Raw genomic sequence first — 19,253 nt, 5'->3', positions numbered from 1 at the left:
TTTTTCGTATCATAAATACTACATGATTAACCCTTTCTGTAATGGATTTTTTGTTGTTGCATACTTGATTCGCATTGGATTTTTCAATAAAATGCTGAAAATATGCTTTAAAGTATTAATGCATTAAAAAAACAAATATTTCATTAAATAGATTTAAGTGAGATATTCTTATGAACATCCTTTTCGTATGGGATACAAATTATATTAACTCTGATGCAGTCACTTCATAGTCAAATCGTTTCAAATGAGGTTCTACACAGGCGTTAAAAGGCGTCATTATGGAGGAAAGGGTTAATGAACAATGTTATTCAGATATTACAAATATTGCTAAAAATAGTTAGATGTGGCATGATTGCCAATGAGACAACTGCTGATCAGAGTTCAAATAAGGATATAAGCAATTACAAGCAACAGTTACTCCTTTTACTATGAGATAAAAACCATACTTCATGGATTTACTTTTGATGAAATTAAAAGTTGTAAATTTTGACCAAGTAACTTGAAATAAAATGATTAGATAACTTGGTGTTTATTTTCCAGATTGTTATCAAGAATTTAAAGAATGAGGTTACAAAGAAAGTTCCAGCCCCTAACTGTGAAGATATATTCTATGCTGGCACTGGATGTCTGTTATTGAAGGATGCTGATGGTGTCACATTGTTTGATGTTCAACAGAAAAGGTATTTATACATATATGTACACAGCCATGTATCACCATCATTGCTAGTGATCCGATGGATAAATCTGTTGTAGACTTGTCACTGACTCAGCAGTACTTATAAATATAATTATTTTCTGTGACTATCTTGCATAAATTTGAAGGATCCTTTACTATAGATAATTGAGCTGATCTGTAACAATAACATCTCCATGCCTTATATATCATGTACTGTAGTACAACGCTAGATTAAAACTGACGAGAAAAGGTAACACATGGCCACCGAAAGCTTTATTATTTTGAAGCCCAGGTGGTCGTGTGGTCTAGCAGGACGGCTACAGTGCATGCGATTAGGTGTCACGATATCTCAGTAGCATGAGTTCGAATCCCAGCAAGGGAAGAACAAAAAATTTGCGAAAGCAAATTTACAGATCTAACATTGTTGGGTTGATGTTTAGACGAGTTGTATATACATATATATATATATTGATATAAGTCTGAAAATTACACCAAACAGTGTTAGAATTAGATTTTTATGCTGACATATTAATGTTCCTAAACAGGATTGGAACTCACACCTTTGATTCACTACAGCACCAAACGCTTAGCCTTATGTCCAGAGCTCTAGAACACTTGACAACATCCGCTCTATAAAAATATAACTAATATATTCAATATATATATTTATGATTGTATTTAGGAATAAATACTTTAATTTCATCCACTTTGTAATTGAACTTGCATGCCTATTAATTAAAGTTGACATCTGTTGATAGTGTTTTTAATAGCTTGATGCGGACATTTACTAAACAAAGGATTTTAAGAATTGGCAACCTCCTGTAAATTTATTTCAGCAATAATAAAATAATTCAAGTGGTATAGCAGGAATCCCACCTCATTTGACTGAATGATATATCATTGTAAGTATGAAATCACTAGAATAAAAATTGACCTTACTTTCCTCACATAAATAAAAACAATTTTTTCAAATTACTTTACCCTTTTTAAAAAGTCCAGGATCTACCCCTGTCAGCTATTAGAATAATGATTGATTTTTTTTAAAATTTTAGATCATTAGCCTCTGTGAAGATTTCTAAAGTGAAATATGTTGTATGGTCAGCTGATATGTCATTTGTGGCTCTTCTTAGCAAACATGGTAAGATATTACATTATTTTTTTAAAAACAAAAATGTTGAACTGTTTAAAAAAGTTTTGACTTGATTATTGTAAAGATATAAAGAATAATACATTTTTTACTATCAATGAACTCCGACAAATTGTCGAAAGTAATAAAAAAAGAGTGTCCTGATGAAAACCAAAAGTAAACAAAAAAAGTTTCATTTACAACCTAGTTTGCATGTTGTACCCACATTTTTTTCAATCAAAATATAATAGGAACGGCTTCCTCCACCATTAAAAAATTGACTGCCATGAAATATCTTATAGTGCTGAAAGTGGCATTAAACATCAAGAAAGCAATCAATAAATCAAAATACATTGAGATTACAGGTTGGACTATTAAAGTAAGACATTTTAATATGCTGTTCATTAATATTTGTATACATATCGATTATGACAGTAGTTAACTATATAATTACCAAAAATACTTAGGGGCTGACATATACAAGTCAAAGTCTTTCTGTTTAAGTATATAAAATTTGTATACAATTTTTTTTCCCAGTGATATCTGTGTGTAATAGAAAGTTGGAGAATCTGTGTACTATCCATGAGAACATCAGAGTTAAGAGTGGAGCTTGGGATGAAAGTGGTGTGTTTGTATACACCACCAGTAATCATATCAAATATGCTCTCACCAATGGGTAAATATTGCTTTTAAACAGCTTGAGTGAGGTTGATGAATTTTTGCCTTGTGGTTAAAATCTTCTTTAAGTTATACATCTTTTGAACAGCTTGACTGATATTTAATAAAACCTTTACAACACATCAGCTATTGAAGGTCAAACTTAATAGAATTTTGCTAGCATAAATTATGAAGATACTTTAAAAAAATAGTTAATTTTAATTTATGATTTGTAATTTTTAAAGGAATGTCAAATACTAATTGGAACTTTAAAATATCCACTTTGTTTATGAAAATTGGCCTGACCGTCTGACATTTTCTAATCATGTCACCAAACCTTACATGTTTTATAGAAGATTATAAATCAATATCACTGTAATTAATTATTTTTTTATGGAAATGAAATTATTAAAACTGATTCTATAATATCTGAAAATATGTTTACAAACACTGTTGTAAAACACTAAAAAAAGATGCCTTTTCAGTAAACATAAAAAATATACTTGAATTGTGCAATCTTGTTCTGCAGGGACCATGGAATTATTAGAACTCTAGATTTACCAATCTATATAACCAGGATTAAAGGAAATAGTGTGTATTGCCTTGACAGAGAGGCCAGACCAAGGGTTCTCAGCATTGATCCTACTGAATTTAAATTCAAACTTGCATTGGTGAACAGAAAATATGAAGAGGTATAATTCAATGTTTTACTTGCAAAAATATAGGCAGATTTCAGGAAAGTACCCATGTCATGGTTATTTCTATATCTTAGAAGCATCTATAGATATTAATTTTTTTCTCATGTTTTCTTTTTTTTATGGTAATTGTAAAAGATATACATATGTGTAATTTTAAGATTGAATTTTCTGTCTGTATTAAAATATAAAGTGGTAAATGCAAAATAGTTTCATAAAACTAGGAAATTTTATACTTTACAGTATGAAGATTTATCTGTTTGTTTGTTCGACTTTTGAAATAAATAGATATTTTCATTTCTAGGTTTTACACATGGTGAGGTCAGCTAAATTGGTAGGACAGAGTATTATCTCTTACTTACAAAAGAAAGGCTATCCAGAAGTAGCTTTACACTTTGTTAAAGATGAAAAGACAAGATTTGGTCTGGCGTTAGAATGTGGAAATATAGAGGTAGGTTTTGCTGAAATAGTGTACATTAATGTTTAGGAGCCACCTATAGTCTACTCTGGGTGCAAGATTTTCTTGTTGTATTGAAGACCAATTGGTGACCATGGGTTGTTTTCTGCTCTTTGGTTAGGTTGTTAGAGTTTTTGACACACTCCCTGTTTCCATTCTCTATTCTGTTTTATTTAACCATTACATATTTTTTTTATAATTTTAATGAAAGGATTACAATATCAATGAGAATTTTAGATACAAATGCTTTGTCAAAAGTTTTCGGTAAATGAACCAAATAATAGATGGGTTTTGAATCAATTATTAACATATCCTTTACAGATCGCTTTAGAAGCTGCAAGAGCCTTGGATGATCCATCATGTTGGGAGAAATTAGGAGAGGCTGCTTTATTACAGGGAAATCATCAAGTTGTAGAAATGGCTTATCAGAGAACAAAGAACTTTGATAAATTGTCTTTCTTATATCTACTCACTGGAAATCTGGAAAAACTAAGGAAAATGATGAAAATTGGTAAGTAAAGACCCCCAATAGATTAAACATGCATTTTTGGTGTATTCGTATATATTGAATAAGATAGAAATCCTAGATATAATTGGATGAATTTATTGTTTATTTAAATGTTAGATACTTAGACATATTATTCTGACTGTGAGCTGCCCAGACTTTACTCGAATCTACTAAATGTACCTTGCTTAGCGGAGAAGCTGCAAATATCAATTTTGAGGGTTTATGGTTTGGCCCAGCTAGGGATATAAATATTTGACTCAAAACACCTTTTACTTTAAGCAATCTTATTTAGAAAATAAATGTATATAATTTACAGTTTACACAATCATATATTTTGTCTGAGAATTTAATGTTATACACTGTTAAATGTCAAATTATGCCTTCCTATGTAAAAAAATATAATGTAATGAAATTGTTTTGGAATATTTTTGGTCATCAATTTTCTTTTTCTTTTTTTTAGCTGAGATCAGAAAGGACACCAGTAGCCATTTCCAGAATGCTTTGTTCTTGGGGGACGCTGCTGAGAGAGTCAAGATTCTGAAAAATGTTGGACAGAGTAAGCTTTCTCTATAACGTTTATAAGCTGACCATTAAGTACCAATAAATTTCCACTTACTCACTCAAAGTTAGGTCACTTATCCTTATTCTGGATTAAAACTCAGAATCAAATATTCTGTATTTAACCTGAAAAATTATAAAACTTTAATGATTGTGGATTCATCAATTTTCTGGAATTTTGTGTGTACAGGAATTTAAATGTATGACTTAAGAATTTTTTATTAGATTTGGTTGTTGAATTTTGTAAAACAACGAAATTAAATATCCACATAAATACAAATTTTCTTTAATCCATGAAAAAGAATTAATCACCTGTATATTAGCTAGGTTTAAAAAGAATTAATCACCTGTATATTAGCTAGGTTTAAAAAGAATTAATCACCTGTATATTAGCTAGGTTTAAAAAGAATTAACCACCTGTATATTAGCTAGGTTTAAAAAGAATTAATCACCTGTATATTTGCTAGGTTTAAAAAGAATTAATCACCTGTATATTAGCTAGGTTTAAAAAGAATTAATCACCTGTATATTACCTAGGTTTAAAAAAAAGTAATATTAATGTATAGAGCTTCAGGAAACTGGTTCCTGTGTGTAAATAGTTGTATAGTTATCATTTTGGTTTGTTGTAGAATCTCTGGCTTATGTCACAGCAGCTACTCATGGTCTGAATGAAGAAGCTGAACAGTTAAAGGAACAATTTGGAGAAAATGAACGTGTTCCTGATCTGTTCCCCAATGCCATGTTATCACAACCTCCAGTACCCATAAATCAACAGGAAAGTAATTGGCCATTACTTACAAGGACCAAGGGATTCTTTGAGGGAGCTGTAGCAGCAACTGGAGGTTTGTTGGTGGAAATATTTCATATTTGCTATGAAATTATTCTTTACAGCAGAATGCATTGAGTGTGTAGGTAAAGGTAGAATCTTTGGTTAGCCTGCTTGTTAGCTGAATGGTAAAGTCATTATTAGGTTAGGTTTACGTCTCCCTTCAGAGAAGTCTAGCCCTACAGACAGATAGATTGGTTATCTGTCAGACTAGTCTACTCTTAAAGAAGGGTAGTTTACCAAACTTAATAATCATTTCATGGCAAGCTGACCAAAGATATTACCTTTACCTTTCTGCTGTAATAAATTTCATGTTTTGGTATGGATTAAGTAGCAGCTCTAACAGAACAAAATAAGTCAATATGACTTGGTTTGACCAAATTCATAAACACAAGTGTAAAGTTTATACACTTGCTACATAATGAATGATTAATTATTAATTTGACAGATTTAATCATCACAAGTATCACACTCAGACAAATCAGATATTTTATATGAAGACCTAAACAAATCGCCTTATCTCTCTTCATCAGTAATGTCACAATCAATTTTCTATCACACATATTTTTTGTCCTTATAAGGGCAGTATTGTGACACAGAGAATTCCAGGAAGCAAGATTAAGGGCAAAATAATTAAGTAACGGATGAACTAACACTTTAAAATATACTGATAGCATTCAAACTCTCATTGACAAAACTTCTGAAATGTTGTATTGTAAAAACTTTCAGATTATAATTTAAGCAATTGTTTCTTGACCCATGCACATATTTGTTTCTTGACCTATGTACATATTTGTTTCTTGACCTACACATGTCTGTTTCAGCTAAGGCAGCAGGAGGTATGGCTGCTGTTGATATGGATGAGGGGGCTGGTGAAGGATGGGGTGATGATGCTGATCTTGTCCTTGATGATGGTAAGTTATACTCGACAGTAATCAGCTGTAATTAATTACATTTTGCAATTTTGCAATGTAATCCCATGTAATCAGTAATAATGTGATTTCTGTTGTGAAATGAGGTCATTGTAAACGGGTAGACAAGGTCTCATCATATTAAAAAAATTCTTATAGTCTCAATGTTTTTACTAGTGTTGTCAACGGTTAACCAGTTAACCGGTTAACCGTTCGAACAACCGAATACCGAATACCAAAAACGCTAACCGGTTAACCGGACTTTTTTTCAATTTTAATAGTTTTGATATGAATTTATATTAAAACCATAAAATAGTTCTTTATTTAAAAATTGTCGTCGTAGTAATTAATTTGACGGATCAAAGGTCCAGTATATTAATTGCTATTGTTAATATAAAATTAATTAGAAGTTGTCTTTCAGCTCAAGGCAAAAGCTTAAGGAAACATCATTAGTAACATGTTTTTTTAACAGTAATTTTTAATCAGTAATACGATTAAATTTTACAATTTACTTCATAATTTCATTTTTGATCTTATATTGTGTAGACCTACATCTGAATGTACAATCTCCGTCGTGCAAGTCTTTGTCATACTTTTAACTAAATTATAACTCAAAAACTGTAAAAAGCAAACCAACGTGAATGTAATCAATGTATACTTGATGGTACGAATATCAGGATTAATCAATTTAAATTGAAACACCTCACATTATTTTTGGAGACAACAAGACAAAATGAAAGAATCACCGGTTTCAGACATATTAAATTCTACGAGATCATGACATGTTTTTTTTTTTCACTCTGAAGTTAGTACAAACGCCATAGTTGGTATCGTGAATTTGATTATTAAAAGTCAAACTTCGCTGGGAATCTTCACAGACAAGCCTTATAATACCAAAGGACAAACTTCAATTCATCGTATTATAAAAACGAAAATATATGGAAGGTAGCCACATTGACACTCATATCACATCTTCTTATACCGATGTGTAGGGTACTATTGATAAGGCTTTCAAACATCAACTTAAACTACCGGTTAACCGGTTAATCGGTCGAACGATTATACGAGTAACCGGTTAGGCAAAAGTGTACGATTTGACAACACTAGTTTTTACATTTGGTTTGTTGATAAAAAGATAACAACTTGCCGATGAAATTAAAAACATTGAGTATTGAGCATTGATAGTTAATGCATATCTGTCTTTGTTTATGAATATAATGCAATATTTTGTATGTATTCAATAAGAAAATATACTTTAAGGGAACAATTGTTGAAATTAAACAGTCTATTGATAATGCAAAAAACAACGATGTTTATCCAGACTTTCAGAGTATGAAACAGTTTGTCATTTATTTGCCAAAGGGTGGTATATTGCTCAAGCTATTCAAATTATCCTACAAATAAAATTGTATAAATATTACAATAGTCAGAAAGTCCAGGGCTAAAGCATATAGATTTTTTAATCTTATTTTAACAGAAGGATTTGGAGGTGGTGGTGGTTTTGATGATGAAGCTACCCCAGGTGGTGATGCTGAAGGTGCAGGATGGGATGTTGGGGATGATGACCTTGAACTCCCTGCTGATCTAGATGTAGGACCCTCAGGTGGTGATTCAGGAGAAGGATACTTTGTACCACCAACAAAGGGAACAAGTCAAACACAAGTAAGGGCAGATAACTATTAGTAAAGTTTTATGATACTCTGATATTAGCTTATACAATATATATTTATATTTATATAAACATATATAAAAGTACATGTATGAATTAAAAACAATGTTCAAACCTTTGATTGCCTTGGATAAAATATATATTTATTCTTACATTGCTTAAACAACTTGTTGAATTCCTTCAACAACAAAAATCTTGACACTTTGAAAGTACCTCCATCTTGTTATAAAAAATCACACTTTCAGTCTAAAGCATACAGCTATATAAACCAGTACAGCAAGCTTCTTTCTATTTAAAGTATGGAAATGAAAATGGCAGATAATTACTTTAATGAAATTGTAATTTGAATAAGTATGTTTATTATTTTGTTGTATATTTCAGGTGTGGTGTAATAATTCACAATTACCAGTGGACCATGTGCTGGCAGGATCTTTTGAAACAGCTATGAGGGTAATATTTTAATTGTATTGTAAAAATAAGATATTCATTTTTATTTTATTTTGTTTTTTGTTTATATAAAAAAAAAATGATTTCTGATGAATTCCTTATTATTAAATGGATACCAATTTGCAGAATTTGTGGTTAAAGGTTAAACACAAATTTACATGTTCGAAGAAGTACACAATTTCTATATGCTTGTATGCAAATCAAGTATCCATAAGATTACTATTTTTCCACAATCCACGAAGGTTGGTACCCACAAAAATAAATGAATCCACAGTTTTAAAGATATTTAGTGACAATACAGAATGTTTAATCATTGATCCTTCCTAAATGACTGACTTTTTTATATTATTTTTTTCTAGTTACTCCATGATCAAGTTGGTGTTGTCAGTTTTGATACATATAAGCAGTTATTTTTACAAACATACAGTAGAAGTAGGACTTGTTTCCAGGGAATTCCATCAACACCTCCATTGTTTGGTTATCCTCATAGAAACTGGTAAGACAATTGGAATTTGCTTTTTTTTTTTGGGGGGGGGGGGGGGGTAGTTTTTTTCATAATAGGAATTTTAAAGAGTAAATGTAATTCCTTGTTGTCATTTCTAGTTTGTTTATTGATACCTTGAATAAATTAAAAAAATTATCTAACTTAATACTGAAAATTTCAAGGTAAACAAACTTTTTTATGGAGATTTTTTTGTCAGAGATCAGTCACTGGATAAGTGACTTTTTTTGTACTAGAAGGAGGGTAGGAGAGGGTATCATTCATAATTCCCAGATAAGCAAATGCTGACTCCTGATTTCACGAAAAATATAAAGCTTTCTTTCCTAGATGTAGAAAAATAATTCCTTGTCATGATATAAGGTTAAACTCCTGAATTCTCATGAAAAAAGGTTCAATCCTGACATCTCCAAAGGGTCATTCTGCAGGGCTCACGCTACCAGGCGACTTGGGCGAAGAAGTCGCCTTCCCGACCGTCACTTCGCTTTCCCCGACCTCCAAAAGCGAAAACAAGTCGCCCTGTTCTTGATGATAGTCGCTTTCAGTCGCTTCCGTCATCGGACATTTTCAATTTTTACCAAGTTGATGAAACATCAATTTTTTATTGATAATTAAAGAAATTCAGACATAAACGATTCATTATCTTTAGAAAAGAGGTTGAAGCATTGTCTTCGCAGTGTGTAGCAGGTTATTTGATAAAAATACAACTTTTTATCACTTCATGCATTTCCGCGTTCCGGTGCTTGTTACTCGAAAACGTACATCAACCTCAAATTCGGCGGCAAAATAAGTTTGTTACTTTATTTAAACGTGATAAAAGTTGCCTCCAGTAAAATGTTCATCCATTTATTGCATTTAAAACGTCATGTTCCTTTCCAAATAACTTGTCAAACATCGTTTATTTTTGTAAATTTTCTTGCATTCGTCCGCCATTGACCGATTTCTAAACTCCGGATCTGAACCGGACCAGTTATGACCGAAATCCGTACTTTTACAATAATTACTACGGACGCAGGGATGGAATAGCTGACAGAAGAATATTGATCCTAAAGGGAAAAATTACGCATTCCACACGCATTAAGAGACTTTTGGTTACATCTAATTGATTGGTGTATATAATTCCCTATATTTTTTATGGATTGTTTCAAACTATTGATTAAAGTTGCTTAACTCTGAGACTATTATACTAATATCAATATATTCTGGCCCAGCTTAATAACTTTTGTATTTTTTTATGAGAAACACTGAATGTCATACACAAGATAATTTTTAATTAAATTGTAATTGATATATTATAATTTCTTTACATTTTTTAAAATAATTTTTTTTTTTAGTGCTAGATATTTAGTTGGTAGTTTCTCACAAGAACCTTAGTAAAACTTAAACAACTTTTAATTTCAAATGTTACTTTGATTGTAATTTTTTTACTCAGATATGAATTGAACAATATAAAAAGAACATTATTTACATATGGCCCTTTATACTGCTGTAAAATCCAAACATTGTATCGCACCGCGCGAATGAGCACTTCTCTTTCAAATCTCACCACTTCTCCCTATCAATTTCAAAAAGAGAAGTCACTTCTCCCTATAATTCTGAAGTAGTGTGAGCCCTGATTCTGCCCTTCATAATACTGTCTTAAAAATTTGCAGGAAAGAAGCAGGAGCAAGAAGTGGAGTACCAGCTGTAGGATTAAAATTATCCTCCTTAGTGCAACAGTTACAGGTGGCGTACCAGCTTACAACCACTGGTAAATTCCCTGATGCTATTGTCAAATTTAGAAGTATACTCCTTGGTGTACCATTACTGGTGGTAGATAATAAACAAGAAATAGCTGAGGTTAGTAATATAGAGTGAGGTTATACTGTGATTGTGGGAGTTAATGTAATACTTTTATAAATATGAAAATGAGGCGTGAAGAGCAACAGGATACTTAAAATGATTTTTTTCTGAGTGATTTTTGAAATAACATTTAAAAGTAATCCCACAGTTTAATTTGGGTGGTTTTTTTATTGTTTGATTTTGTAGATTCAAACCATCTTTATGGTTCATGTAAAATTTTGAACGTACAGAAACTTTTTTTTTGTTTTATAATTTTTATTTTTGAGTGTTTTAAACAGTATTTTCATTTTGATAGACTGTAAGTAATATCTGAGGAGACCCACACATAGCCTCTGGCTGTTGACAATCCTCTTTAGATAAATAAAGAATTGAATTAAGTAATAATTGTTTTAATTGTAGGCACAGCAACTAATAGAGATCTGTAGAGAATACATCGTTGGTTTGAGTATGGAACAGGTCAGGAAAGATTTACCCAAGTCAACATTACAAGAACAGAAAAGAATCTGTGAGGTGAGACATGAAAAACATCAAATAGTTATATTTAAGCAAATAACAGTCAAATTGCTTGATACAGAGCTTACAGAACTAAGTTTCTACTCTAAAATGCTGTGTACTTTGTAAAAAAGCAGCATATACCAATATTAAAGTTATTAGTACGAACTGACCAAATTTTCTCGCTTGAGCCGGTACAGTGAAAGTGAGAAACTCAATCGAGTTGAGATGACCAATGAAAATCTGTTTATCGCTATTTTACCTATGACAACATTGTTAATTTCATTGTCAATGGCACGTGTGCCCTTAGTTTCTGCGATAATATTTCACATCCCCTACTGTATCAGTCAGAAAGATCAAAGGAAAATTTTGTAAAATAGCGATAATGTTTAATACATAAGAATGGTTTTAATTCTGTCAAAGATAATGTTTACCATTATTTTTAGAATCATTAATATATAGGGTTAATGCATGAATATGGGTGAATATACACCTTATCGCTATTTTTCCACCATTACTAGACATTAAAAAAGTTCCTGTAAAATTTTAACATCACAATAGAAAATATCTGACACCACAATGGAAAAATGATTGTTGTATGACTTTAATAGTTCAAGAAGTAAAGATTCTTAGGCAAGCGACGCAGATTTCCGAATTTTTCTATATTGCATGAGGTTTCTTGTTTATACATATAAATTTGTTTTTAATTTTAGATGGCAGCATACTTTACACATTGCAATCTACAACCTATACACATGATACTGACGTTACGAACAGCTCTCAACCTCTTCTTTAAGTTAAAGAATTATAAAACAGCAGCATCATTTGCCAGACGATTATTAGAATTAGGACCTAAACCAGATGTAGCAGCCCAGGTAAGCAATTGTTTCATAGGGAATTGGTGCTTTAAATTAAATATGATATATTATTTTATAACATAAAATCTCTACATGCAATCGTCAAAATCTAAAGCAAGAGCAAGAGACCAGAAAGGTATATAAGAAATGGTATGTCCTAATGTCTTAAACGGATCTTTACACATTCCTTTGGATTGGCAGAAAATAATTCCTTTCCCTAGAATTAAAGGGGAGATCATTAAATAAACATATTTCAATATATTGCATTATGTGGTTAAAATCTCTAGTAAACCCAACTCCTCCAAAACATCTAGATTTTGATGAAACTTAACATGGTTGTAAAACATCACCTGAAAGAAAAGAAATCATCCCTACCTAACAGGTTAAAAGGGGGAGATAATCAAATTTGCTAACTTATATACCTAGAATAATCTGACTTACTTGAATATTGCAATATATGTGGTAAATGGTATATCAATGAGTTTTAAAAGGTATTGCAATGTTTATGTAAATAGCTATGAGGGTTATTTTCAGTTTTTAAGAATTTTCACCAATTTCAGAATTTGCATTGTATTATAATTTGCTTACAATATTTGATTTGTTTTTAGACTAGAAAAATATTAGCAGCATGTGAACAGAAATCAACAGATGAACATGAATTAAAATATGATCAACATAATCCATTTGATATTTGTGCAGCAAGTTATGTTCCAATATACAGGTAACTTTTTTATCTCATGTTTATAATTTACTTAAGGATGTTTTGGAATTTTTGTTAGATTTTCGGAATCCTCTGGTTTTATCCATTATAAATGCCTTAAAAAAAAAATCCCCATGAACCCCCATTTTTTGTCGAGCCTGCAACTTTTGTTGCAGAAAGCTCGACATAGGGATAGTGATCCGGCGGCGGCTACGGCGGCGGTGGCTACGGTGGCGGCAGTGGTGTTAGCTCACTTCTTAAAAGCTATATATTTTAGAAGGTGGAAGACCTGGATGCTTCATATTTTGTATATAGATGCCTCATGTTACGAAGTTTCTGTCAGTCACATGTCCAATGTCCTTGACCTCATTTTCATGGTTCAGTGACCACTTGAAAAAAAAGTTCAGAATTTTTGTAACGTTGAATTCTCTCTTATTATAAGTAATAGGATAACTATATTTGGTATGTGCGTACCTTGCAAGGTCCTCATGCCCGTCAGACAGTTTTCACTTGACCTCGACCCCATTTCATGGATCAGTGAACAAGGTTAAGTTTTGGTGGTCAAGTCCATATCTCAGATACTATAAGCAATAGGGCTAGTATATTTGGTGTATGGAAGGACTGGAAGGTGTACATGTCCAACTGGCAGGTGTCATCTGACCTTGACCTCATTTTCATGGTTCAGTGGTTATAGTTTAGTTTTTGTGTTTTGGTCCGTTTTTCTCATACTTCATGCAATAGGTCTACTATATTTGTTGTATGGAATGATTGTAAGGTGTACATGTCTAGCGGGCAGATGTCATCTGACCTTGATCTCATTTTCATGGTTCAGTGGTCAAAGTTAAGTTTTTAAGTTTTGATCTTTTTATCTAATATTATATGCCAAAGGTCATATTTGATGTATGGAAATATATTATGATCTATATGTCAGTCCCACAGGTTTTATTTGACCATGACCTCAATTGCACGGTTCATTGGACAGTGTTAAGTTTTTGTGTTTTGGTCTATTTTTCTTAAACTATAAGTAATAGGTCAACTATATTTGTTGTATGGAAGCATTGTTAGCTGAACATGTCTGCCTGGCATGGTTCATCTGACCTTGACCTCATTTTCATGGTTCATTGGTCTTTGTTTAACTATCTTGTTTAATGTTAAGTTTATGTGACAGTTGTAATAATGCTTTATACTTAGGACTATCAACATAATATCAATGATTAGTAAAGAAGGCGAGACATTTCAGTGTGTGCACTCTTGTCTTTTTATAAATCTTTTACATGTATAATTTTAAGTCATTTGTAAAAGTCTTATAAATTTTTTTAAATTTTTTTTTATAGTATTTGAGAACTTTAACTTGTCAATGATAAAGCTATGAAAAATCAAGAGAGAACATTTCCCGCCTAAATTCCAATGGCTAATATCTCGAAAACAAGCACATTGACCCCTAAATTGTTTTTGCTTTTTTGATTCTTCAATTTATTCCCTATCAATACATACTAGTTTTATGAAAAGTTATTTATTTTGAAACTGAGCAGCAAACATCCTTAAGTTAACTTTGTCTGAATAAAATATAGAATGGAAATCCGGAATGTTTCAAAGAGACAACAACCTGACCAAAGAGCTGAAAGCAGCTGAAGGCTACCAATGGGCCTCAACACATTGAGAAAATTCTAAAACCCAGAGTTGTGGTTCAGCTTGCCCTCCAACAAAAATTTGTAATAGTTCAGTGATTATGGACATCATACTAAACTCTGAAATATATAAGTGAACTAAAATTAAAAAAAATCATACAATACTAACAAAGGCCAGAGGCTCCTGATTGGGACAGGCGCAAAAATGCGGCGAGGTTAAACATGTTTTGAATATATTAACAGAGCCTAATTGAGAATTAGGAAATAGCTTTTATATTAGCAAAACAGTTTTGGTTTACTTAACAATAAACATACACAAATTAAAATTTGAATTAGAATGAATATAATGATTAATTTTTCAGAGGAAAACCAGTTGTTAAATGTCCATTGAGTGGTGCATGTTATTTACCAGAGTTTAAAGGTCAAACATGCAGAGCAACACAGGTAGGTTGAATATATATCAATAAACTAGATTCTTTCATTTTCTCGTATTCTAATAGTCATCAAAGTTTTCTGGGCTCCAATTATAGGAATGATTTGTTCTGCAGCATGATGATGTTGAATTTTATGTAGTAATTTTATATCTGCAATAAAGGCACTTCCTGTTTGCTGATAGTTTGACAAAGTTAATTGTACACGGAAGCATTTTAATCAAAGCATTCTCAGCTCCTATTGAAGAGAATGATTTAATATATAGTCTGCTGCTTGATAATGTTAAGTTTTAAAAAGAAGCAGTTTTTCATTTGCCATGTAACCACTTCCTTTTTGTCGATAGTTTAAACTTTACAATACTCTAGGAAATTTTTGACTTTTTCATCAAAGTTTTTTTGCATCAGTAAAATAGAATGATTAGTTATGTTTTTCTATACATATTATACAGACCCAACCCTAGTCTTGTTAAATTTAGTTCTAATTTCTTTTTTCTCATTTTTAGACACAGAATTGGTCTTGTTAAATTTTGTTCTAATATAATTTTTCTCATTGTTTAATTTTCAGGTGACAGAAATTGGTAAAGACTGCATTGGTTTGAGAATCAGTCCAATTCAATTCAGATGAGGAAAATTGTGATTAAAATTAACAGACAGTGTTATCATTTGTAGTTCAATGTGGATACAAAAACTATATGTATATTATGATTATGACATACTTTTTGAACTTTAAAATTTGAAAAAAACATGAGGTTATATGAAATACATTGTAAAGTTACAAGACTATGAAGAGACTATTTACAATTAATTGAGACACTTATTGAAAAAAGAAAATGGTTTTATTGAGTATATGTATTTGTGAAATATTATGCTATTTGTTAAAGGAGAATATTTATTGACTGGTAATAAAATTAAAGTAATATATAATTTCTTTCATTTTATGCATGTCACTGTGGATAAATATAACAAGAGCACATACACTGAAATGTCTCGCCTGTTTTTCTTATCATTGATATCATGGTCCTGTCGCTAATAGTACCTGATAAACAAATCAAACCACAAAATCTTAACATTGACCAATGAACCATGAAAAAAGGTCAATGTCACATGAACTCTGCCAGACAGAAATGTACACCTTACAAACATTTCATACACTAAATACAGTTGACCTATGTTAATATAGTATCTGATAAACTGAAAAAAATAATAAAATTCATCAATGACCAATCAACCATGAAAATGAGGCCAAGGTCATATGAACCCTGTCAGACAGACATGTACATCTTACAATCGTTCCATGTACTAAATACAACTATATATAAGTATCTATTGCTTATGATATCTGAGATATTAGACCAAACCACAATAACTAAACCAGAACATATACACCTTATAATCGATCATTCAATACACAAAATATAGATCTAATGCTTATAGTACCTGAGATATGGATTTGACAACGTAACTTTAACCTTAATTACTAATCCATGTAACTCATTACCCGTTAGACATGCATACATTGCAAGGAACACATACCAAATATAGTTATTCTATTACTCATTTTAAGTGAGTATTTTACCAGACAAAAAACTGACATTTTATTCATGCTGTCAAAAAAATAATCTTCCATTGTTTTCCATTTTTCAAAAATAGCAATAATAAATGCTCACAATAATTTCTGAGTTTACAGTATTCTATTACTGTACACAAAACAAATAGGCCAACGAAATTGTTGATGTCAAGTAAGGTCAAAAGTTAATAGTTTAGATCATTGTTCTTTTAATGTTTAGTAGTCCATTCCAAATTTCAAGCATTTCTATTATTTTTTCTCTGACCATTCTGCATTGTGGTTTTTGGTGGGGTACATGTTGCTCACCCAATCCTTAGTTTTCTTTGTTGTGTTTTGTATTCTGTTCTTTTTCTTTTTCTTTTTTGGTATGGAGTTTTTATTCTATTTTCAATTGATGAGTATGCATGTCCCTTTAATATCTTTCCCCCCTCATTAAAAAAATTGTGGACACTTATTTCTCAATCTACACAAATTACCTGATGTTTTCCCCTTTATTAAGGGGAGATAAATCAGTGATGTCACTTCATCTTAAGTAAAAAAGTTGATACTAGATAATTTTATTGTAAAAATATTGCAAATATAATGATAATATGATACTTTTACAATGAAATCATGATAGGTATATACACTGAAGAATTAAATATAAAATGTGTGTATACACATATATACACAAATTACTGGATTTCCTTTCAAATAAAATAAAACTGGATTAAATCTTTATGTGTAAGTAAATATTACATTAACAATAAATAATTCAGTATTTGTTTGAATATTTAAAAACATAACTATAAATTCAAGACACTAAACGACTTGTTTTAAAAATTAAATATAGCACTTTCATTTTAAAATCCTGAAAATAAGTAAATTTTACATATTTCCATCTACACAAAAAAATAACAAACAGAACAGTCTCCCAATAAATATAACTATATAATCAGTATGGATTAATCATGATGTGATCCCAAATAAGTAACAAATACATTCTGCATTAAATTTAACATAGTAAATGGATTTCTAGAAGTAAAATTAAAAAAATAGCTTTGATATTGAGATCAATCATAATGGAGAAATCTATAATGTACATTTCAAATTTTGTTTACAAAATTTCTAGAAGATCAAAAACAAACAGAGCATATAATATAATACACTGATATGAATTAGCATGAAAAATAACGTGTAAAAAAACTGAATAACAAAGATTCATAACAAATTAAGATCCTCCGTATCTTCATATTTTAAAATAAAAAAAAACCACATAACTGTTACAGTTCACAAATTAATCTCTCTGGTAAAAACACATAAACAAGGTATTTTGTCGAAAATTCAACTTTCTTTGAAAGCAGTTTTTAACATCACTTCGGCAACTCTCACAAAAATTCATACATTTAAAATCAATTGTAACAATAAAATTAATCAAAACTTTCAATGTTCATGACTTATGAGGAATTTTATTGGTAAATTTTTTAGTAAAAAGAGTCCTTGGTTCTTAAATATCAATTATGTGTTTAAAATTAATTTATAGACCTTTAGTATTGTACAACATATTTATAGTCTAGTCTCTAAATGATGATGTGTTGTTATGACAACATGAAGACTACCATGGAAGCGAGTAGAATTAAGATGATGGATGATGAGATGGATGAAGCTGCTAGGTAACTAAACTGTGTAACTGTCTGGTCTATCAATGTGGCACCTCCAGCTATAAAATAGGATAAAAATACATGTAAATAAAGAATACATTACATATTCTACAAAATATGCAGCAAATTTTCTCCTACATCATTGAAGTATAAAAGGACTGAATTTTCAGCTCTTCCTTGACACCATTTGCAAGTAAGATGATAGTCCATCAGAAGGGGACCATTAATGCCTGACACATGTTTAGAGAGAGCCATATCTCTTTCACATAAAAGTCACCCTTGTAGATTTTGAAAAAAACCAGCAAAATGGAAAAGGAGTAATATAAATTGCAATAACTTTTTTCCCAATCCACTATAAATAAATATGTTTAAACCAAAGTATAAAATGATGTTGAAGTGTTGAGGATCCCCAAATAAAGACCTACAAGCTGTCATAACTTATATAAGAATTATATTTGTCGTATAACTTCAGGAGCATGACTACATTTCTTTGTTTTTTTATCATAAAAATACCTCTCTTATAGTGATCACCTCATGGCTTAGCATGCAGTATTTAGACAGAATAATGTGTCCTAGCAGGGTGACATGTCTTTTTGCAGATTGTTACCTTGTGAACTAGCACATTAAAAATCCTGCTCAGCATATTGGTCTCATACAAAGCAGGATTAATAAATAATCATGTTCTTGTTATGAATATGCATTTTAAAAATTTGGAGGTTAAACAGCCAACTACATTAATGTATGCCTAAACAAAGTCAGCTTTCATATGATGCAAGTTTGTTTACTGTGGATTAAATATTATTTTTGGGATACCAATTTTCAAGGAATTCATGGATGTAGTCCAAACTGAAGCTTAAATTTTCTAAAAGATGTAATTCTTCTATTGGCTTGTACGAAGACATTGGGAAAACATTGAAATGAAATCTCCATGAAAAACAAATTTACCTGAATTCATTAAAACAAATAAAAGAATTTACAATACATTTTTGTCCATTTAATTTGTAACTACCATACCTATAGCAAAATAAACAGTTGGGGATTTTAAATATCTAATTCGTATATAACAT

At 30.9% G+C, this 19,253-nt stretch overlaps 2 protein-coding genes across 4 annotated transcripts in view; one reads left to right on the top strand and one right to left on the bottom strand.

Moving 5' to 3' along the window:
- LOC139511674 (coatomer subunit alpha-like) overlaps nucleotides 1-15,900 on the top strand; it is a 30,307-nt gene extending 14,407 nt beyond the window's left edge. For both annotated transcript variants that reach the window (XM_071298677.1, XM_071298676.1), the window contains 18 exons: nucleotides 541-680; nucleotides 1,729-1,814; nucleotides 2,340-2,478; nucleotides 2,989-3,151; nucleotides 3,459-3,605; nucleotides 3,933-4,122; nucleotides 4,580-4,675; nucleotides 5,307-5,519; nucleotides 6,328-6,417; nucleotides 7,892-8,076; nucleotides 8,465-8,533; nucleotides 8,890-9,026; nucleotides 10,682-10,868; nucleotides 11,271-11,381; nucleotides 12,077-12,238; nucleotides 12,829-12,941; nucleotides 14,911-14,992; nucleotides 15,545-15,900. In XM_071298677.1, the coding sequence (XP_071154778.1) occupies nucleotides 541-680; nucleotides 1,729-1,814; nucleotides 2,340-2,478; nucleotides 2,989-3,151; nucleotides 3,459-3,605; nucleotides 3,933-4,122; nucleotides 4,580-4,675; nucleotides 5,307-5,519; nucleotides 6,328-6,417; nucleotides 7,892-8,076; nucleotides 8,465-8,533; nucleotides 8,890-9,026; nucleotides 10,682-10,868; nucleotides 11,271-11,381; nucleotides 12,077-12,238; nucleotides 12,829-12,941; nucleotides 14,911-14,992; nucleotides 15,545-15,604 (2,370 nt within the window). In that variant the 3' untranslated portion in view covers nucleotides 15,605-15,900. The remainder of the gene's footprint in view (nucleotides 1-540; nucleotides 681-1,728; nucleotides 1,815-2,339; nucleotides 2,479-2,988; nucleotides 3,152-3,458; nucleotides 3,606-3,932; nucleotides 4,123-4,579; nucleotides 4,676-5,306; nucleotides 5,520-6,327; nucleotides 6,418-7,891; nucleotides 8,077-8,464; nucleotides 8,534-8,889; nucleotides 9,027-10,681; nucleotides 10,869-11,270; nucleotides 11,382-12,076; nucleotides 12,239-12,828; nucleotides 12,942-14,910; nucleotides 14,993-15,544) is intronic.
- A 1,187-nt stretch (nucleotides 15,901-17,087) lies between these two features.
- The window catches only part of LOC139511673 (contactin-like), a 50,523-nt gene continuing 48,357 nt past the window's right edge, over nucleotides 17,088-19,253 (bottom strand). For both annotated transcript variants that reach the window (XM_071298674.1, XM_071298675.1), the window contains exon 26: nucleotides 17,088-18,245. In XM_071298674.1, coding sequence (XP_071154775.1) covers nucleotides 18,124-18,245 — 122 coding nt within the window. In that variant the 3' untranslated portion in view covers nucleotides 17,088-18,123. The remainder of the gene's footprint in view (nucleotides 18,246-19,253) is intronic.

Source organism: Mytilus edulis, chromosome 2, assembly GCF_963676685.1.
Source record: "Mytilus edulis chromosome 2, xbMytEdul2.2, whole genome shotgun sequence".
Lineage (NCBI taxonomy): Eukaryota > Metazoa > Mollusca > Bivalvia > Mytilida > Mytilidae > Mytilus > Mytilus edulis.
This window is presented reverse-complemented; position numbering and strand designations above follow the sequence as displayed.